A 15,029-nucleotide genomic window follows, 5' to 3' on the forward strand; every position below is an offset into this window, starting at 1 on the left:
GCCCTGCCGCCGGCGCTGAGGCGAGGGCCGGGTGGTGCCTGTGTGAGGCGGGGAACTAGGCCCCCGGTGCTCGTGAGCAAGGACTCCCCAGGCAGCCGTCCCGTGCGCGAAAGTGTGCATTATTTTAATTTTTTCCTCGCTGCAGTACTGGATGCTATCGTTACATACTTATATTTGCTGTTTCTCTCATAGTTTATTTGTATTTTAAAAGTAGTTAAGACGCGGTTTTTCTCCTCCTCTCTGATGCGTGTGGAAAGAAGTGCCCAGGGCCTGTATCTTCAACAGGGGAGAGAGCTCACAAACAGTACAACCACACGTGCTGCGTGTTAAACCGACGACAAAGTTCAACAGCAAAATGGGACATTCAGAGTCTCCATCAAACCACGAGTAAGGCTCCTGAACTGAACGTCTGACTCGGGATCAAAGACAAATGTTCCTTTTGGCCACAGCAGAGGGCTGTTTTGGAAGGGTGCCAAAACGGGATTGTGATTTGGGCGGGAAACCAGATCCTGGCTAACCCAGCTACATCTGTAAGGCCTCTGGCTCTGGCAGTGCTCTTTGCTGCTGGCCTCAACCTCTTCCATCGCACGTGAATTTTTGAGCCACCCGAATGGTGATGGCAAAAAAGTGCTTTTCAGATACTCGCAGTTGTACAGCAAATGGCGTACCACAGCCCAGTGATTAGAGCAGGGCATGGGGCTTCGGCGTCGCCTCCCAGCCCTGCCGCTGACATTGTGTGAACAGTCACATCCTGTCAGCAAGGGCATTTTTCCATATCTAAAGTGAGAGTAATATTCTGTTTCCTAGAAATCAAGCCAAACTTAAAAGGTATTTTAAAATCTTTGAATGAGAAGGTCTATGTAGTAGACAGGTTCGACATGTAATAATGCTATGCTACAGCACAAATTGTGGATTTCTGTGTGGGCCAGGTAAGATAGCATTAATAGGAAGATTACTGAAAGCTGGTTAAATCAAGTCACTCACCATAGAAGGACTTGTGGGTGGAAAACCCAGTCTCCTGCTGGGCTCAAAAAGTACTGAACGTTGGTTTGAAATCCAGCTGGCACTTGGTTACTAATGCTATTCCTCAGAGTTGGACACTGAGATGCATTCAAAACTTGACCAGACAAGGCTCAGAGTGACCTGCTCTAACTTTTGAAGTTAGCCTTGTTTTCATCAGGGGATTGGACCTGAGGTCAATTCCACCCTAAATTATTCGGTGACTGTGACAAAAGAGCGGTGAAGAGCGATCTCACTCAGAATGTTGTCTGAAGGGAGAGAAACTGAAATCAGCTGTATCCGTATCCCGATGAACAACAGAGGGTAACTGCATAAACCAGATGACATGATTTGCAAGAGGACTGAACAACATCAGATAGGTTCCTCTGCTTTCCTAATTTAATTTTCTGATACTTATGTTCCACAGAGATTGTATAAGCCCACACTCCCCTCCCAAAATCAAATAAATGAAGGTCATTCTCAGGGAACACACCTGATGTTTTCACATGCAGTCTCACTTGGATTAAATCAAATAGACGAACAGAACTCTGAAAATAATCCCTATTCGTCAGCAAAATGAGTCTTTCTTTATTTTCACCACTGAGTGGGTTGTAGGGACGGGTGAAAGGAAGGTGAATAATTCAAAAAAATATTTTGTTTTTCGTTTTCAGTCTGAGTAATAGCAATCCTCTCATACAACATAAGTGGACTACAAAAGGGCATCGATGGTGCAGTATCTAGGTCAGTCAGTGTGTCTATATATGACCTTATATCCTTGTTGCAGAGTTTCACTATTAGTCATTGTCTTTTTACAGATCAAGTTTTTTTTACCAGTGACATAATCCTGCTCAAAATTTGCAGCATGCCCATAAATACCACGTAACAGATAAAAGCACCCATGCTCCCAATAAAGGAGAGGTCAAAAAGGAGTGGAGATTGTGGTCTTTTAACATTCAATTTTGGTTGCTGCTAAGCTTCAGAGAGAGGGTGGTTAGCTGGGGAGAGGTGATGGTGCAAAGAGCAAGCAAATACCCAATCAGTATATTACAGAAATAAAAGTGATTTTTCCTTTTTAAGGTATGGAGCTGGCTATGAGCAGAGGCTAATTAGCATTTTAAGAGCCATCTTCATGCATAAAGTCCTTGCTGCAGCAGGAAGTGAAATAATCCTAGTCGTTTTTCTTCAGTAAGACTTTTTTATTGCAGACGCCATATTTCAAAAAAAAAGGTGAGGAGAAAGAAAAACTGCCTGGGCAGCTAGTTGTTGGGTATGGGACGATGGGGACTAAGATAATTGAATCAAAAGAAAAAGTGGTAGAAAAGTTGAAAGTACAAAGTGGCTGAAAGGAATGGGCTAGGGGCAGAATATGTTCTGCTGTAACGTAATATTCAGAAACAATCAGGAGCTGAAGAAAAGCTCCGTATATTATTTAAATGTCATCTATCTATCACTGTGGAGAATCTGACTATCTGATCAGACCAGCTTTTGTAGGTTCTGTCTCCACAGAGTGTAGCTTCTATCCCAGAGCCATCATGAAAGCTGGTGTGTTTACAAAACATTTCAGCCTAATAGCAGTTGTGCTCCATAAAAGATTCATCAGATGCAAGCGTACTATTTGATCAACTGGCTCAGAAAAGGGAACTGTAAAATGGTGGTGGGTAGGTGAACAAAGCATCCTCTGAGTTGGCTTATTATGAAATTGTCAAGGTAACAGATCTGTGTCACCCTCTCCCTTTCTGCTCCAAGTCAAGCACTCCAATGAGTTATTGCCTGTACACTTCCAAATGTTGGTCAGCATTTTATCTGTCTAACAGTGAACTGGTCAGTTTGAAGAGACTAAAGATTGCGGGCAGCTCCATGCTACTGAAGTAGAATAGGATTTTCCTCCTCTGTTTTAAATTTCTGTTACGCCTTTCACCCTGAAGCAGGTCAAAGCATTTTGCAACCAATTCACAAATTCCTGTGTACATGATAGAGGTCCACGTCATTGCCCATCTCGATTCAGAAGGAAGTGTGGCATGGCTCACTACCTAGTAAAGCCATACAGTTATGTATGGCCTGATGCAATGCATAGCATGGTTGAAGGAGAGATACCTTCCTCAGTCACATGCTTTGTGTGCAGGTTTCTCATGCAGTGTGGAAGAATATCTGTAGGAGATGGAAAAAGAACAAATACACCAGTCATTATGCCTCCTTTTCCTTCTGCTTTCATCTCCTCTGTAGCCTGGAATTGTTCTGGGAAGAGGGTATGTACTTCTGAGAATGGCAGTGAACTATGAGGGTATGGGGCCAGAGGGATGCATATTTTCCATTTCACAAGCTCTGTAAAGACGTTTTCCCTGAAAGTTAATATGGAGACTGGGAGAGTAGGCTTGCAGACTTGAGACTTCCAAATGATGCTGCAGCCAAGGAAGCTGGGTTGCACAGGTCTATGGGTGGTCTGTAGCCAGAGAAAGAGGGGATGGCAGTCTTTGGAGACCATGTCGGGTGCCAATTCTTAAAAGGATCCATGAAGATCGGGGAAAAAGACATTAGGAGATCTGTCCAAAAGTATTCATTCCTGCAGTAAAAACCTTCGACTTCCAAGGCAACTGGGAAGAAACTTTGTTAAAAAAAAAAACCTCAAAACAAACAAATAAAAAACCCCCCCAAAACCTCTTCCCTCCAGCGTGGGGTTTCTTCTTGGGAAATATCTGGACCCAAGTGTTTTTCCTATTTTGCAACAAATGCCATTTGCACTTTTTTCAGAAGGGTGCCTGATTTAATTTTTTTGCTGGATTCCTGGAGAGCCTACTGGATATCAAATATGAAATTAAACATCCTTTTGATTTTAGATGAGTCTCCTGGTACTCCAGGTTCTCTTTGTCTCTGCAGTCCCACACCTTTAGTGTTCCCTATAATACAATTCTTTCAATATCCTTAGTATGCTGAGGGGTTCTTCTGGAAGATACAAATAATTACACCCTGCTGTTCACCACATCTGTTTATGAGAAGAAAAACTGTGTTTTCTGCATGATCAACTCTGCCGCAGTAAACAATGTCAGATGTTTATTGCGAAATAGCTACAAATTCTGACTGAACTTGCAGCAACACACATACTTGAATGCATCAAAGTACTCTTGGAAGAACTTTCAGCTCTGCGTGGGTGTTAGTGGTCTGGGAAACACTATTTTATATCAGTGTCTTGATTTAACACAGCTCCTTATCCATAAGTTGACAAGTCATGCAAATTAGAGGCTTTTTTTACTACTTTATAACTTTTAGAACTGGTAGAACTCTCCGAGAGTTACGTCTAAGAGAAAGCCTCTTCCCTTTTTTACTCCCTTTGCAAAATTCCTACACCCAGATATCATAGCTGGTGTATATTTTCCAGCATCTCTAAACTCACACTTCACTAGTCCATTTTGGATTCACCAAACACCTTTAAACAAAAGTGATAAGCAGGAACTACCCCTTGCACCCGCAGCTGCGAGTTGCAGTTTGCAAGTCCACAGACTGCAACAGAATTATTTTAGATTTGGACTGACCAAAGAATCAAAGCCACTGCACTGGGGCACTGAGCTGCACATTAACAACTAAACGCACCAATTCTTTTCCTGCTGGGGCTCAGTGTTAGGTTGTCTTCTTTGGAGAACTCTGGAGAGACTTAGCTTGATTCTTCAGCTAAAACATGCCTGTTGCGTTTCCTCAAGTCAATGCAAAAATGGTGCGATACTGCCTCATGACTGAAAGAAAGCACCTGCATTCACTCCAAGATGGGACATGAAAGCAGCCAAAAAACCAAAAAAGGGTACCAACACAGGTACTACACTCTTACAAAAGTTATACTACATTCAAATGAATGACTGTTTACTAGTTTTGTCTTTATTTCCAGTCATAGGCTGAATATCTGGCTTCGAAAGATTAATAGAAATTATTAAAGCCAGACATCTGATGTTCAGGGGGTTTTATCACTGGGGAGGGCAAATGGTCTCTATATAATTTTTCCCTCTTTCTCCCTCAGTTAATCTCTACAGCACCAAGATACTTTAACACTCCCCCTCACCAGTTTCTCTTTGTACCAAAAATAAAGCTTTTATTCTTGCCTGTGGGCAGGTGAAGCATTTGCTATTTACAAGTGGTGTGTGGAGGAAAGATGGACCTGGGTTTTTTTTGCTTCATTTGGTGGGAACGTGGTAGAAAACAATATTTTAATTAGGAAAAAAATACTACTTTCCTTGTACATGAACTAATTCTGAATTAATACAAAAATTATCATCTGGGAAGGCAAGAGCTTAGGTGGTGTAGCAGCAGATAATCCTTGTAAAGATATTTGCTTGGTTTACGGAGAGCTCTGTAACAGAGGGTTTTTTTTTCTGTTACCATTAACCTGGCCCCATTTTTCCTTGCAGAAACAGTTTCCAAAATCCAGAAGAATCCCACAGCACTGTACAGTAGATTCAAGCCAAACAACATTTGGTTTTGCTCTGCTGAAGCACATAGCTACAAGTGTTTAGTTTCCAAGTTGTAAAGTCTATCCATAGCCCTCAGATGAGAAAGAAGAGTCAGATTATAAGCTCAATACTGTTTCACATCAGCAGACCCTGTTTGTAGATTGCATTGAGCTTCAGTCAGAAAGTAGTACAGAACACACCCATAACCTAACTAAATGTCCATCTAGCATTTGCCAAACTACCGAAATATCTATGAAAAAAAATAAGAATATCCTCAGAGTCGTGCAGTGCTCAGTAAATATAGCTACTGCATGCTGAACCTCTGAGGTGTGCGCTGCCGCATGCTTAATGAGAGAGGGAACCTGTGTCTACTGGGAATATGTAAATCTATCAGTATATCAATGTATCAATAGTCCTGTCTCATGTTACTGTGAGGCCAGAGCAAGCTACTTGTTCTTGAGAAAAAGGTTGTAAAATAAACTAACTTTTCAGGAGGAAATGAATACTCCACACACGCACACACAAAGTCACACTTTTTTTTTGTTTTGAAAGACTGTTTTCTACTAAAAAGGATTAATTGTTAATAGTCTGTTTAAATGGTGTGCCAGTGGAAGGAATTGGTCTCCTAACCTTTAGGAGTATGTTTGGATAGGTATACTGATGAGAGAACTACATCTTTGGCTGTATAGTTATGTCAGGATGCATCATACCCATGTAAACTGTGTAAAGAAAAGTTGAACATTTCTTGCTCCTGCTGCTTTTTAGCAACACTGTTATTAATTCAGCCCACCCCTTCCTCCTTCAGGAGGCACAAAGAGGGGCAGCTGCTGAAAGTGTGCAGTCAAGAGTGAGGAAAAAACATTTTCACGTGATGATGGAATCTTGATACCACAGACATTTGAATGGAAACTGTCTACTTTGTTAGAAAGGATATGATGGAAAACCCAATCTCATGCCTTTTTTTCCCTCAAAAATATTTGGAGTGGTATTTGATATTTCTTGATATTTCCTTCTTTCTCTCTTATAAAGTTATATTTATATATGTGTGTGTGTATAGAAACAAAAAATTATTCTGGTTTTCAAACCATTTAAGATTCAGTTTTTGAAAGAAAGACTTTAGAAAATATTATTATATTATATCAGCTTTTCATGATCATATGCAACAAGTGTTTGAATATTCATTTGTAGAATGCTGAGGAGTGGCAAGGGAAAGGATTCTTGACTGCCTGTGAAAAACAAGTATGATGACTTATTCCTTACACTTTAATTTAAATGTCAGAAGAGGCTTTGTCCAAACTGTTAGTCACTGCAGTTAAACACAGATGCACAAAGGAAATATTTTGATTCTATGTGTTTTTTTAATTAGAAGTTCACTTTTAAGCACTGATTACCATGAAACAATCCGATATGCTTATTCTAAAGCAAGCATCCATGCGCTCACAGACTTGTACTGGAATTAATCAGGCCAAACTAACCAACTTTGGCTCTAGTTGGGATATGGAGAAGTCCTACCTCTCCAGCCAGAGAAGGCTATGCAAACTGAGTAGCTAATATAAGCGCCTACATCTTTCCCCTTAAAACAGTGATGGTCTTGGAATGTGTGCTGATTTTGACTGGGATAGAGTTAATTTTTTCCATAGTAGCTAGTATGGGGCTGTGTTTTGGATTTGTGCTGGAAACAGTGCTGATAACACAGGGATGTTTTCGTTACTGCTGAGCAGTGCTGACACAGAGTCAAGGCCTTTTCTGCCTCTCACCCCACCCCACCAGTGAGCAGGCTGGGGGGGCACAAGAAGCTGGGAGGGGGCACAGCCGGGACAGCTGACCCCAACTGACCAAAGGGATATTCCATACCATGTGACATCATGCTCAGCATATAGAGCTGGGGGAAGAAGAAGGAAGGGGAGGACGTTCAGAGTGATGGTGTTTGTCTTCCTGAGTCACCGTTACGCTTGATGGAGCCCTGCTTTTCTGGGGATGGCTGCACACCTGCCTGCCGAGGGGAAGCAGTGAATGAATTCCTTTGCTTGCGTGCTTGGCTTTTGCTTTACCTCTTAAACTGTCTTTATCTCAACCCACGAGTTTTCTCACTTTTACCCTTCTGATTCTCTCCCGCATCCCACCCTGGGGGGGGGACTGAGTGAGCGGCTGGGTGGGGTTGAGTTGCTGGCTGGGGTTAAACCATGACAAATGACTCTTCCTACCACCGGTATTATCAGCTGTTTGTATTTCATAACTTCAGTGTCTTGAAACAACAATTACTCTATTTTTTTCTGATCCAAACCCTATTTTTTATCTCAGCTTTATTCAAGCAAAATTCTCACTGCAGCCACAAAGACAGATCAAATGGCCTAAGTTGTCTGCAAATACGTTTGCTATTTGAGTTGCACACTCAGAGAGCTTTACATTCCAGTAAAATCAGGCCTTGCCAAATGTACTATGCAGGCTGGAAAAATATGAGTAAATGACTGCAAACATGCTGCATTCTGAATATCTAAAATGTGGTTTTGGTATTGCAATTCGAGAGAACCCAAGTGAAACCGAATCAAAAAATCACAGATAAGGCCAACTTTATGAAGTCAGTGCTCCTGTGCATAGGCATCTTGGCCCTGGCTGGCAGCGAGAATGCTGATCTAAGAATTCAAGATGATTTCAGGAGGGGAAAAAAAAATGCAAATCTTTCTACTTGCCCTGCCATTCAGTACCTCATATGTTGCTCTGATGGGTTGTTACCATAGTCTCAAGATTTTTCTAAACACTTGAGCACTCTTCCATTATCAAAATTGAAATACCTATCACAGGCATCAATTCTGGAAGATGCATCCCATCAGATAGCACAGTTTATTAAAAATAAAATCTAAGGGAAGAGAACATTATTCCTTGCAGAAGCTGAAATTAGGCCCTTCTCCCTGCTTCTTCCTAAAAGGTAAAATAAAAACCAACAAAGGCAAGAGGGGGCAGATGTTAATTTAATTTTTCAGCAGCCCAGTTTTCATGGGCTCACTGAGTAGCATCAGCTCAGTGCTGCTTCAACTTACAGTCAGTCATCCATACACAGCTAATTTCCAGATACATATCGCAAAGAAGGAATAACCCCATGGAACAGTCACACGGGAGCATGACCGGCTAGATAGCTACGTGCAGAAAACCCCTGAAGTCCTGGTGGATATCAAGTTGAACATGAGTCAGAAGTGAACTTCATAATTGCAGCTACGAAGGCTAACTGCAAACCGGGTTGTGTTCATGGAAGTGTAGTGAGCAAGTCAAGAGAAGCGATTAGTCTCTTCTTGGCACTTGTGAGGTCGCATCTGGAATAATGTGTCCAGTTTTGGACCCCCAGTACGAGAAAGACTGATAGGAGACAGTCCAGCGGAGAACCACCAAGATAATTAGGGGGCTGATAGGCATGATGTATGAGAAGAGACAAAGGGCTGAGTTATTTCAGCCTGGAGAAAAGCAGCTTATCTTTCTCTTGTAACTAGGAGGGGAGCTAACTGCTGTCTTCAACTAACAGGTGGTTATAGGGAAGATGAAGGCACTTTCTGAGGGATGCAGAGTGAAAGGGTGGGAGGCAGTGGTTACAAGGTGAAGCAAGGGAAATTCCAATTGGATAAACGGAAAAACAATCTTTGTAGTGAGTGTGGTTAAGACTAGAACAGGTTTCCCAGAGAGCCAGTGGAATTCGCATTCTTGAAGACATTCAAAACTCAGCTGGACAGGGCCCTGAGCAAGTGGATTTAAATTCAAAGCCAGTCATGCATTTATTAGGAGGTTGGACTGCAGACAGCCAGACATTGCTTCCAACCTAAATTATTCTCTGAGTCTGTGAAACTCAAGTAGTCTGCGATAGCAAGAGACTACCCACCCTGCATCAGAGAAGGCCTCAGAGAGACTTAACCTGTATGATTTTTCTTAGGAGTAAAGTGCTGTCTCACTGATCATCCCACACTATTCTTCAGGAGACGGGAAGCTGAAACCACTGGCAGAGAAAAGATCTGTTGAGAGACTGGATCTTATATGACCCAGATGCAGACCCAGAGTCAGCAGACTCTGTTCACCATGAAGGGGACAACTTCAGCAGTTCTGCAAAGTCGGTATGGCTTGGAGTGGGGGAATTTCTCCTTTCCCTCATGGGATCTCTCTGCATGGATCCTTGCTAGTCAGACTTGGTGCAAAGGGTGCAATCTGGCCTAGCTGGGAGAGCTTGGGAATTGCTATAACTTGCGTGTGTGTTAAGTGGCTGAGGACAGTATTACAGCTAACATGGGCAGGCATTCCTTAGAGTAGTATTTAGTTGAAAGCAATTACGTTTCGGCACTACCCTCACTAAAAAAAAAGCAATCCCTCTTACCCTTCCTTCCCTGCCCTCAGTGGGAATATCTGATTATAGCCTTTTCACTCAAATTCCACACAGTTCCTCTTTCTTGATGCCAGAAGACAACCTTTCATACAAAAGCAAAGATTTACAAAGAGGAGACAGGCACCATTGTATCAGTGTGTTCCGTGGCAACTTTTTAGCACTCGAAGAGTTTGCACAATCCAAATGATGTTCCTGTTCTTTATTAATGATATTTCCCAGCTGTTTCTCGTTTACAAAGAGAGGGCTGGTCCTTCTTTGTTACAGGCTGTGCCCTGTGACGGCAGCGAGCCCCACAGGAGGAGTTCACAACGGGGTGCTTTGTAATTCAGTCTGGCAGGAAGAGCACAGTCCCAATGAGAGGCTGCAGAGAGTCTAAGCCTATGTATATTGATGTACTGTACATGTATATGTGTTGTGCCTATATAATAAAAAGTAAGCACATGTTTAATCATACCTATGCACAAAGTATTTGTCTACAGCAATGCAATCTACAAGTACCTCAGGGTTCTGTCCTTTCTTTTGCAACAGCTGTAGCTCTTCACTCCCTCTCTCTTAGGATATGTTTTTCTTTTAGGACTTATTTTTAGTTCCCTTCAGTAAAGTTTTTATATCACCTTTCTTCTTCATGCTCTCATTACCTCATTCTTATCCTGACGTGTACATTATGCAAACGTGCTTCACATTCACACAAGCCCTATTCTGAATATATTTTCTGCCTTCTCTGCAATGATTTCAGTGGGAGTTGTGGGTTTGTATGGAACACGGTACAAGGCCCAGTGCTGCACAGTGCTTACTCCTCTACCTTAGGGTTTCCTTTGGATCTTTATCCCTGACTATGGGCTTGAACTTTGAATTGCTGGACCTAGTAGGAACTTTCTGTAGTAGATTCTATCTGCATTTATTCTGTTTTAGATAAAATAACATGGATACAGGAATGACAGTATTTGGAATGTAGGCTAAACTCAATATGTTTCTTTTAACAAGCTTATCAAAGCTGCTCTGACATTTTCCATTTGCAAAGGGCAATGACACATGTCGGAGCTCAGAAACCAAATGCATGTTTAAGAGCATTACTGGGCTGGACAGCCCTACTGCTTTTCTGCAGCCTCACAGAGCTATTAGCAATTGGTTTACAGGAGAGAAATGTTCAATGGCTAAGACAAGTGAGAGGAAGCACAGGAAGAGTCCTAATGAGATCCATAACCACTGTTACCTCAGTAATGTGCTAGCATTCAGCTCAAACTGTTATCAGGATGCAGATTTTTTACTGAATTTATAATTCCAACCTTAGGGGTGCTTTTGGCCATATAAATGTATATTAAAAGAAGCAACTCCAAGAGCTGGGGTCTTACTGAGGTGTATATTACTGCAGATGAAGATGGGGAAACATATGAGTGGTGCAGCTGTCCAAGCTGTGATCTTCATGGATCTATGATGCAGGCATTCACCCCTCGAAGTGACAGTGCTACGATACTGCTATTTCTCTTTCACGTGGATAAATGCTTTCAGAGCTCTATCACAAGCTGTAGAGCCTCACAAAGAAATTAATAGAGTGGTTTAAATGTAGGGACACCAAGCAACCAGGCAGGAAATTGTTCTGATTGTTTAATTATGTCATTTTGTGGAATCCCGTATATTCTGGGTCTTTACAACTCCATGCTTGTTCCCATTAGAAAAGAAGGATTCCCAAGATCCAGAGCTTTCTGCCTCACATCCTTCTCCAGAGGAGAACAAGCAATAGGAGAGGTCAGAGGATGATGAGGTGCCATCTCTCAAGGAAAGCAAACTTTCAGAAAGAAAAGCAGGAGTAAGCTTTTCCTTTCCAACAAATGAGCCACATGGCACAGTGTCTCCTGGGTTACAGATTTGTGTCTGAAATCTAAGGTATCCTTTCTCCTTAGCTCATAGATCTTCAGCAGTTTCCCCTTCACATGAAGAGGAAACAGCCACGTACAGGCCTTGCACTCCTTTGTATTTCAGCACAGAAGGTGATCATACTTTGAATGTTGCTTTTCATTGTGGAGTCTAAAATTTCATGACATTTGGAGTGACCATAGCTTGCAGAACATTTAAAAGCCACAGTGCCTCAGGTACATTATGCTTACTAAGCTACTTGATTATTAGGAATCTAGGATGTCAAGGTAGATATGATGACATACCCATAAAAGAACAGTTTTAAAATCATTGAACTCTGAGTTATGGGTCATTCATGTGTTTTACTATTACCAAAATGACATTAAAGGAGAAAGTTCCATCTCATCATAACGCCAGCAAGGAGCTTATACCTTGATGCAGCACATACATACATCTTTATTTAAAGGTCCGTTATAAAGAAAGGGAAAAGACAGAAATAAAAAATTAATTGTTTCTATAATGTGAAAGTGCTGTTCAGAGGTACAGAATTTCGACCAGTTTTAAATTCAAGCACCCTCACAAAAACTGAAGTGTTTCTATAAATCTTTCCATATCATGCAGAGATTTAAACAGTACATTTGAGAGTTCTACAGCCCAGGACATCAAGTAAATCCTACAAGACGCAGTATGCTTCCTGTCTAAAACCCGCACACCAGAAAGTCCATGACTTTTTCCCATTGTGACCCTGCACAATCCCAGCAAGATCAAGGCCTCTCAGCAAGACTTACTCACGTACACGCAGCAATGCTTCATCACCTCCACGGACCACACAGACTCAGCTAGCTCAGCTGTCTCTGCACCACTCCCTAGCTCCGAAATGCCATGGGATGCCTAATGATGCTAAGGTTAGACTGGGAACAGCGCATTGCTTTTCTCAGTAAGGCTCTGTGCAGGCACAGATACCCACTCACTGCAGAATCCAACTCTGGTCATTCGTTTTCACCTGCATCAGGAATTTTCCCAGAACACGAGAGCTGAAGTGTCTGTGTGGTATTCATAAGTATTGTGAAAACCATGCACTTTTAAGATCCAAAAGGATTTTTAAATGGTTTGTTTAATTTTGATTGAGCTAGCCAAACAGACAAATAAAAGTTTCACATCATTGCAGTCTGGAAATATATAATCCATTTCTGATTAGCAAATCTTTTCTTTAATTAGGCAAATTTTGAAACAAAATTAGAAACTTTTCGCTAAGGAGGTATGGAAATAAAACAGGATTTTTTGCCCCTCTGCTTTTTTCCTTTCCTCTTTTTCTGCAGAAGCCATTTAGTCATATCCAGGCTAAATTCACACATAGTTCCAGACTGGGGCTTTTCGCATCATCTTCAACTAAAAAATTTCACTTAGCCTTTGAAATTACTCCAGTTATTTTACATATATGCCACTAGGTATCTGTTCCTCCCGCTTTTGAGATTTAGTGCTTCCTTTTCTGTTAGAGATCTGCTCTCCTCTAGAAGGAGTTCTGGTTGGAAGCACGGAATTTCAATCGAGAGAACGGTTCTGTTTCTCACAACAGATGGTTAAAGCTACAGGGTTGTAGAAAGCAGTTCATGCTTACGTCAGTCACAGACCAGAAATGAGGGACACAATTTCCTGAATGCCCTAGACAGCTCTTACTATCCAAGAGTTTTGCCTTTTCCATCTCAGCATTCCCTGAGCAGGAATTACTTTATCTGTTACACAAATTATGAAGTATATTGACCATGCAGGGTCCGCAATTCTTTTTACGGTTTAGTTTTTAATTGAAAAAAATACCAAGCACTAATAATGACTTCAGCAATAATAGCAGAAGGCATTCACTTACCCTATGACAATGCAGGAGATGGCAGTTCCCAGAAAGGCGTAGGTTAAAATCGATCCCAAGTTACGAAAAAAATGTCTCTGAGGAGGAAAGTTTGAAAAAAAGTTTTTTGTAATAGAGTCAATAAAAGAACATTCAGACCAAGCTGAAACACTGCCTCTAGAAGTGCCATTTTTTATAACCCCGTATCTCAAATATAAGATGAAACAATATAGGCCTCAGCAGTTATTTTGGAAAAGACAATTTAAGATGATTCATTTTTTGCCTGGTGGAATGCCATCGAAATTCCCTCTTCTGTGTATCCGGCCAAATGCTTCACGATCATAACAGAAGTTCACATTGAAAGTATCTGATGCAAACAGTATCATAACATATCTGCTCGAGGGTAGGAAGGCTCTGCAGAGGGACCTGGACAGGCTGGATCGATGGGCCGAGGCCAACTGTATGAGATTCAACAAGGCCAAGTGCAGGGTCCTGCACTTCGGCACTGGGGGTGCTGGTCGACAGCCGGCTGAACATGAGCCGGCAGTGTGCCCAGGCGGCTAAGGCGGCCAATGGCATCCTGGCCTGTATCAGAACTAGTGTGGCCAGCAGGAGCAGGGAAGTGATCGTGCCCCTGTACTCGGCCCTGGTGAGGCCGCACCTCGAATACTGTGTTCAGTTTTGGGCCCCTCACTACAAGAAGGATGTTGAGATGTTGGAACGTGTCCAGAGGAGGGCAATGAGGCTGGTGAGGGGTCTGGAGAACAAGTCTTATGAGGAGCGGCTGAGGGAGCTGGGGTTGTTTAGCCTGGAGAAAAGGAGGCTGAGGGGAGACCTCATCGCTCTCTACAACTACCTGAAAGGAGGCTGTAGCGAGGTGGGTGTTGGTCTCTTCTCCCAAGTAACTGGCGAAAGGACGAGAGGAAATGGCCTCAAGTTGCGCCAGGGGAGGTTTAGATTGGATGTGAGGAAAAATTTCTTTACTGAAAGAGTGGTTAAACATTGGAACAGGCTGCCCAGGGAAGTGGTGGAGTCACCATCCCTGGAGGTATTTAAAAGACGTGTAGATGAAGGCCAACGGCATCCTGGCCTGTATCAGAAATAGTGTGGCCAGCAGGAGCAGGGAAGTGATAGTGCCCCTGTACTCAGCACTGGTGCGGCCGCCCCTCGAATACTGTGTTCAGTTTTGGGCCCCTCACTACAAGAAGGATGTTGAGATGTTGGAACGTGTCCAGAGAAGGGCAACGAGGCTGGTGAGGGGTCTGGAGAACAAGTCTTATGAGGAGCGGCTGAGGGAACTGGGGTTGTTTAGCCTGGAGAAAAGGAGGCTGAGGGGAGACCTCATTGCTCTCTACAACTACCTGAAAGGAGGCTGTAGCGAGGTGGGTGTTGGTCTCTTCTCCCAAGTAACTGGCGAAAGGACGAGAGGAAATGGCCTCAAGTTGTGCCAGGGGAGGTTTAGATTGGATGTGAGGAAAAATTTCTTTACTGAAAGAGTGGTTAAACATTGGAAGAGGCTGGCCAGGGAAGTGGTTGAGTC

General features: G+C 42.5%; 1 protein-coding gene across 1 annotated transcript in view; it reads right to left on the minus strand.

The window, feature by feature from the left end:
- Positions 1-15,029, minus strand: part of SLC9A9 (solute carrier family 9, subfamily A (NHE9, cation proton antiporter 9), member 9) — a 216,178-nt gene that overhangs the window by 186,775 nt on the left and 14,374 nt on the right. The window contains exon 4 of the mRNA XM_009325097.1: positions 13,511-13,587. Within this exon, the coding sequence (XP_009323372.1) occupies positions 13,511-13,587 (77 nt within the window). The remainder of the gene's footprint in view (positions 1-13,510; positions 13,588-15,029) is intronic.

The sequence above is a fragment of the Pygoscelis adeliae genome, unplaced genomic scaffold (genome assembly GCF_000699105.1).
Source record: "Pygoscelis adeliae isolate BGI_AS28 unplaced genomic scaffold, ASM69910v1 Scaffold155, whole genome shotgun sequence".
Taxonomy (NCBI): Eukaryota; Metazoa; Chordata; class Aves; order Sphenisciformes; family Spheniscidae; genus Pygoscelis; species Pygoscelis adeliae.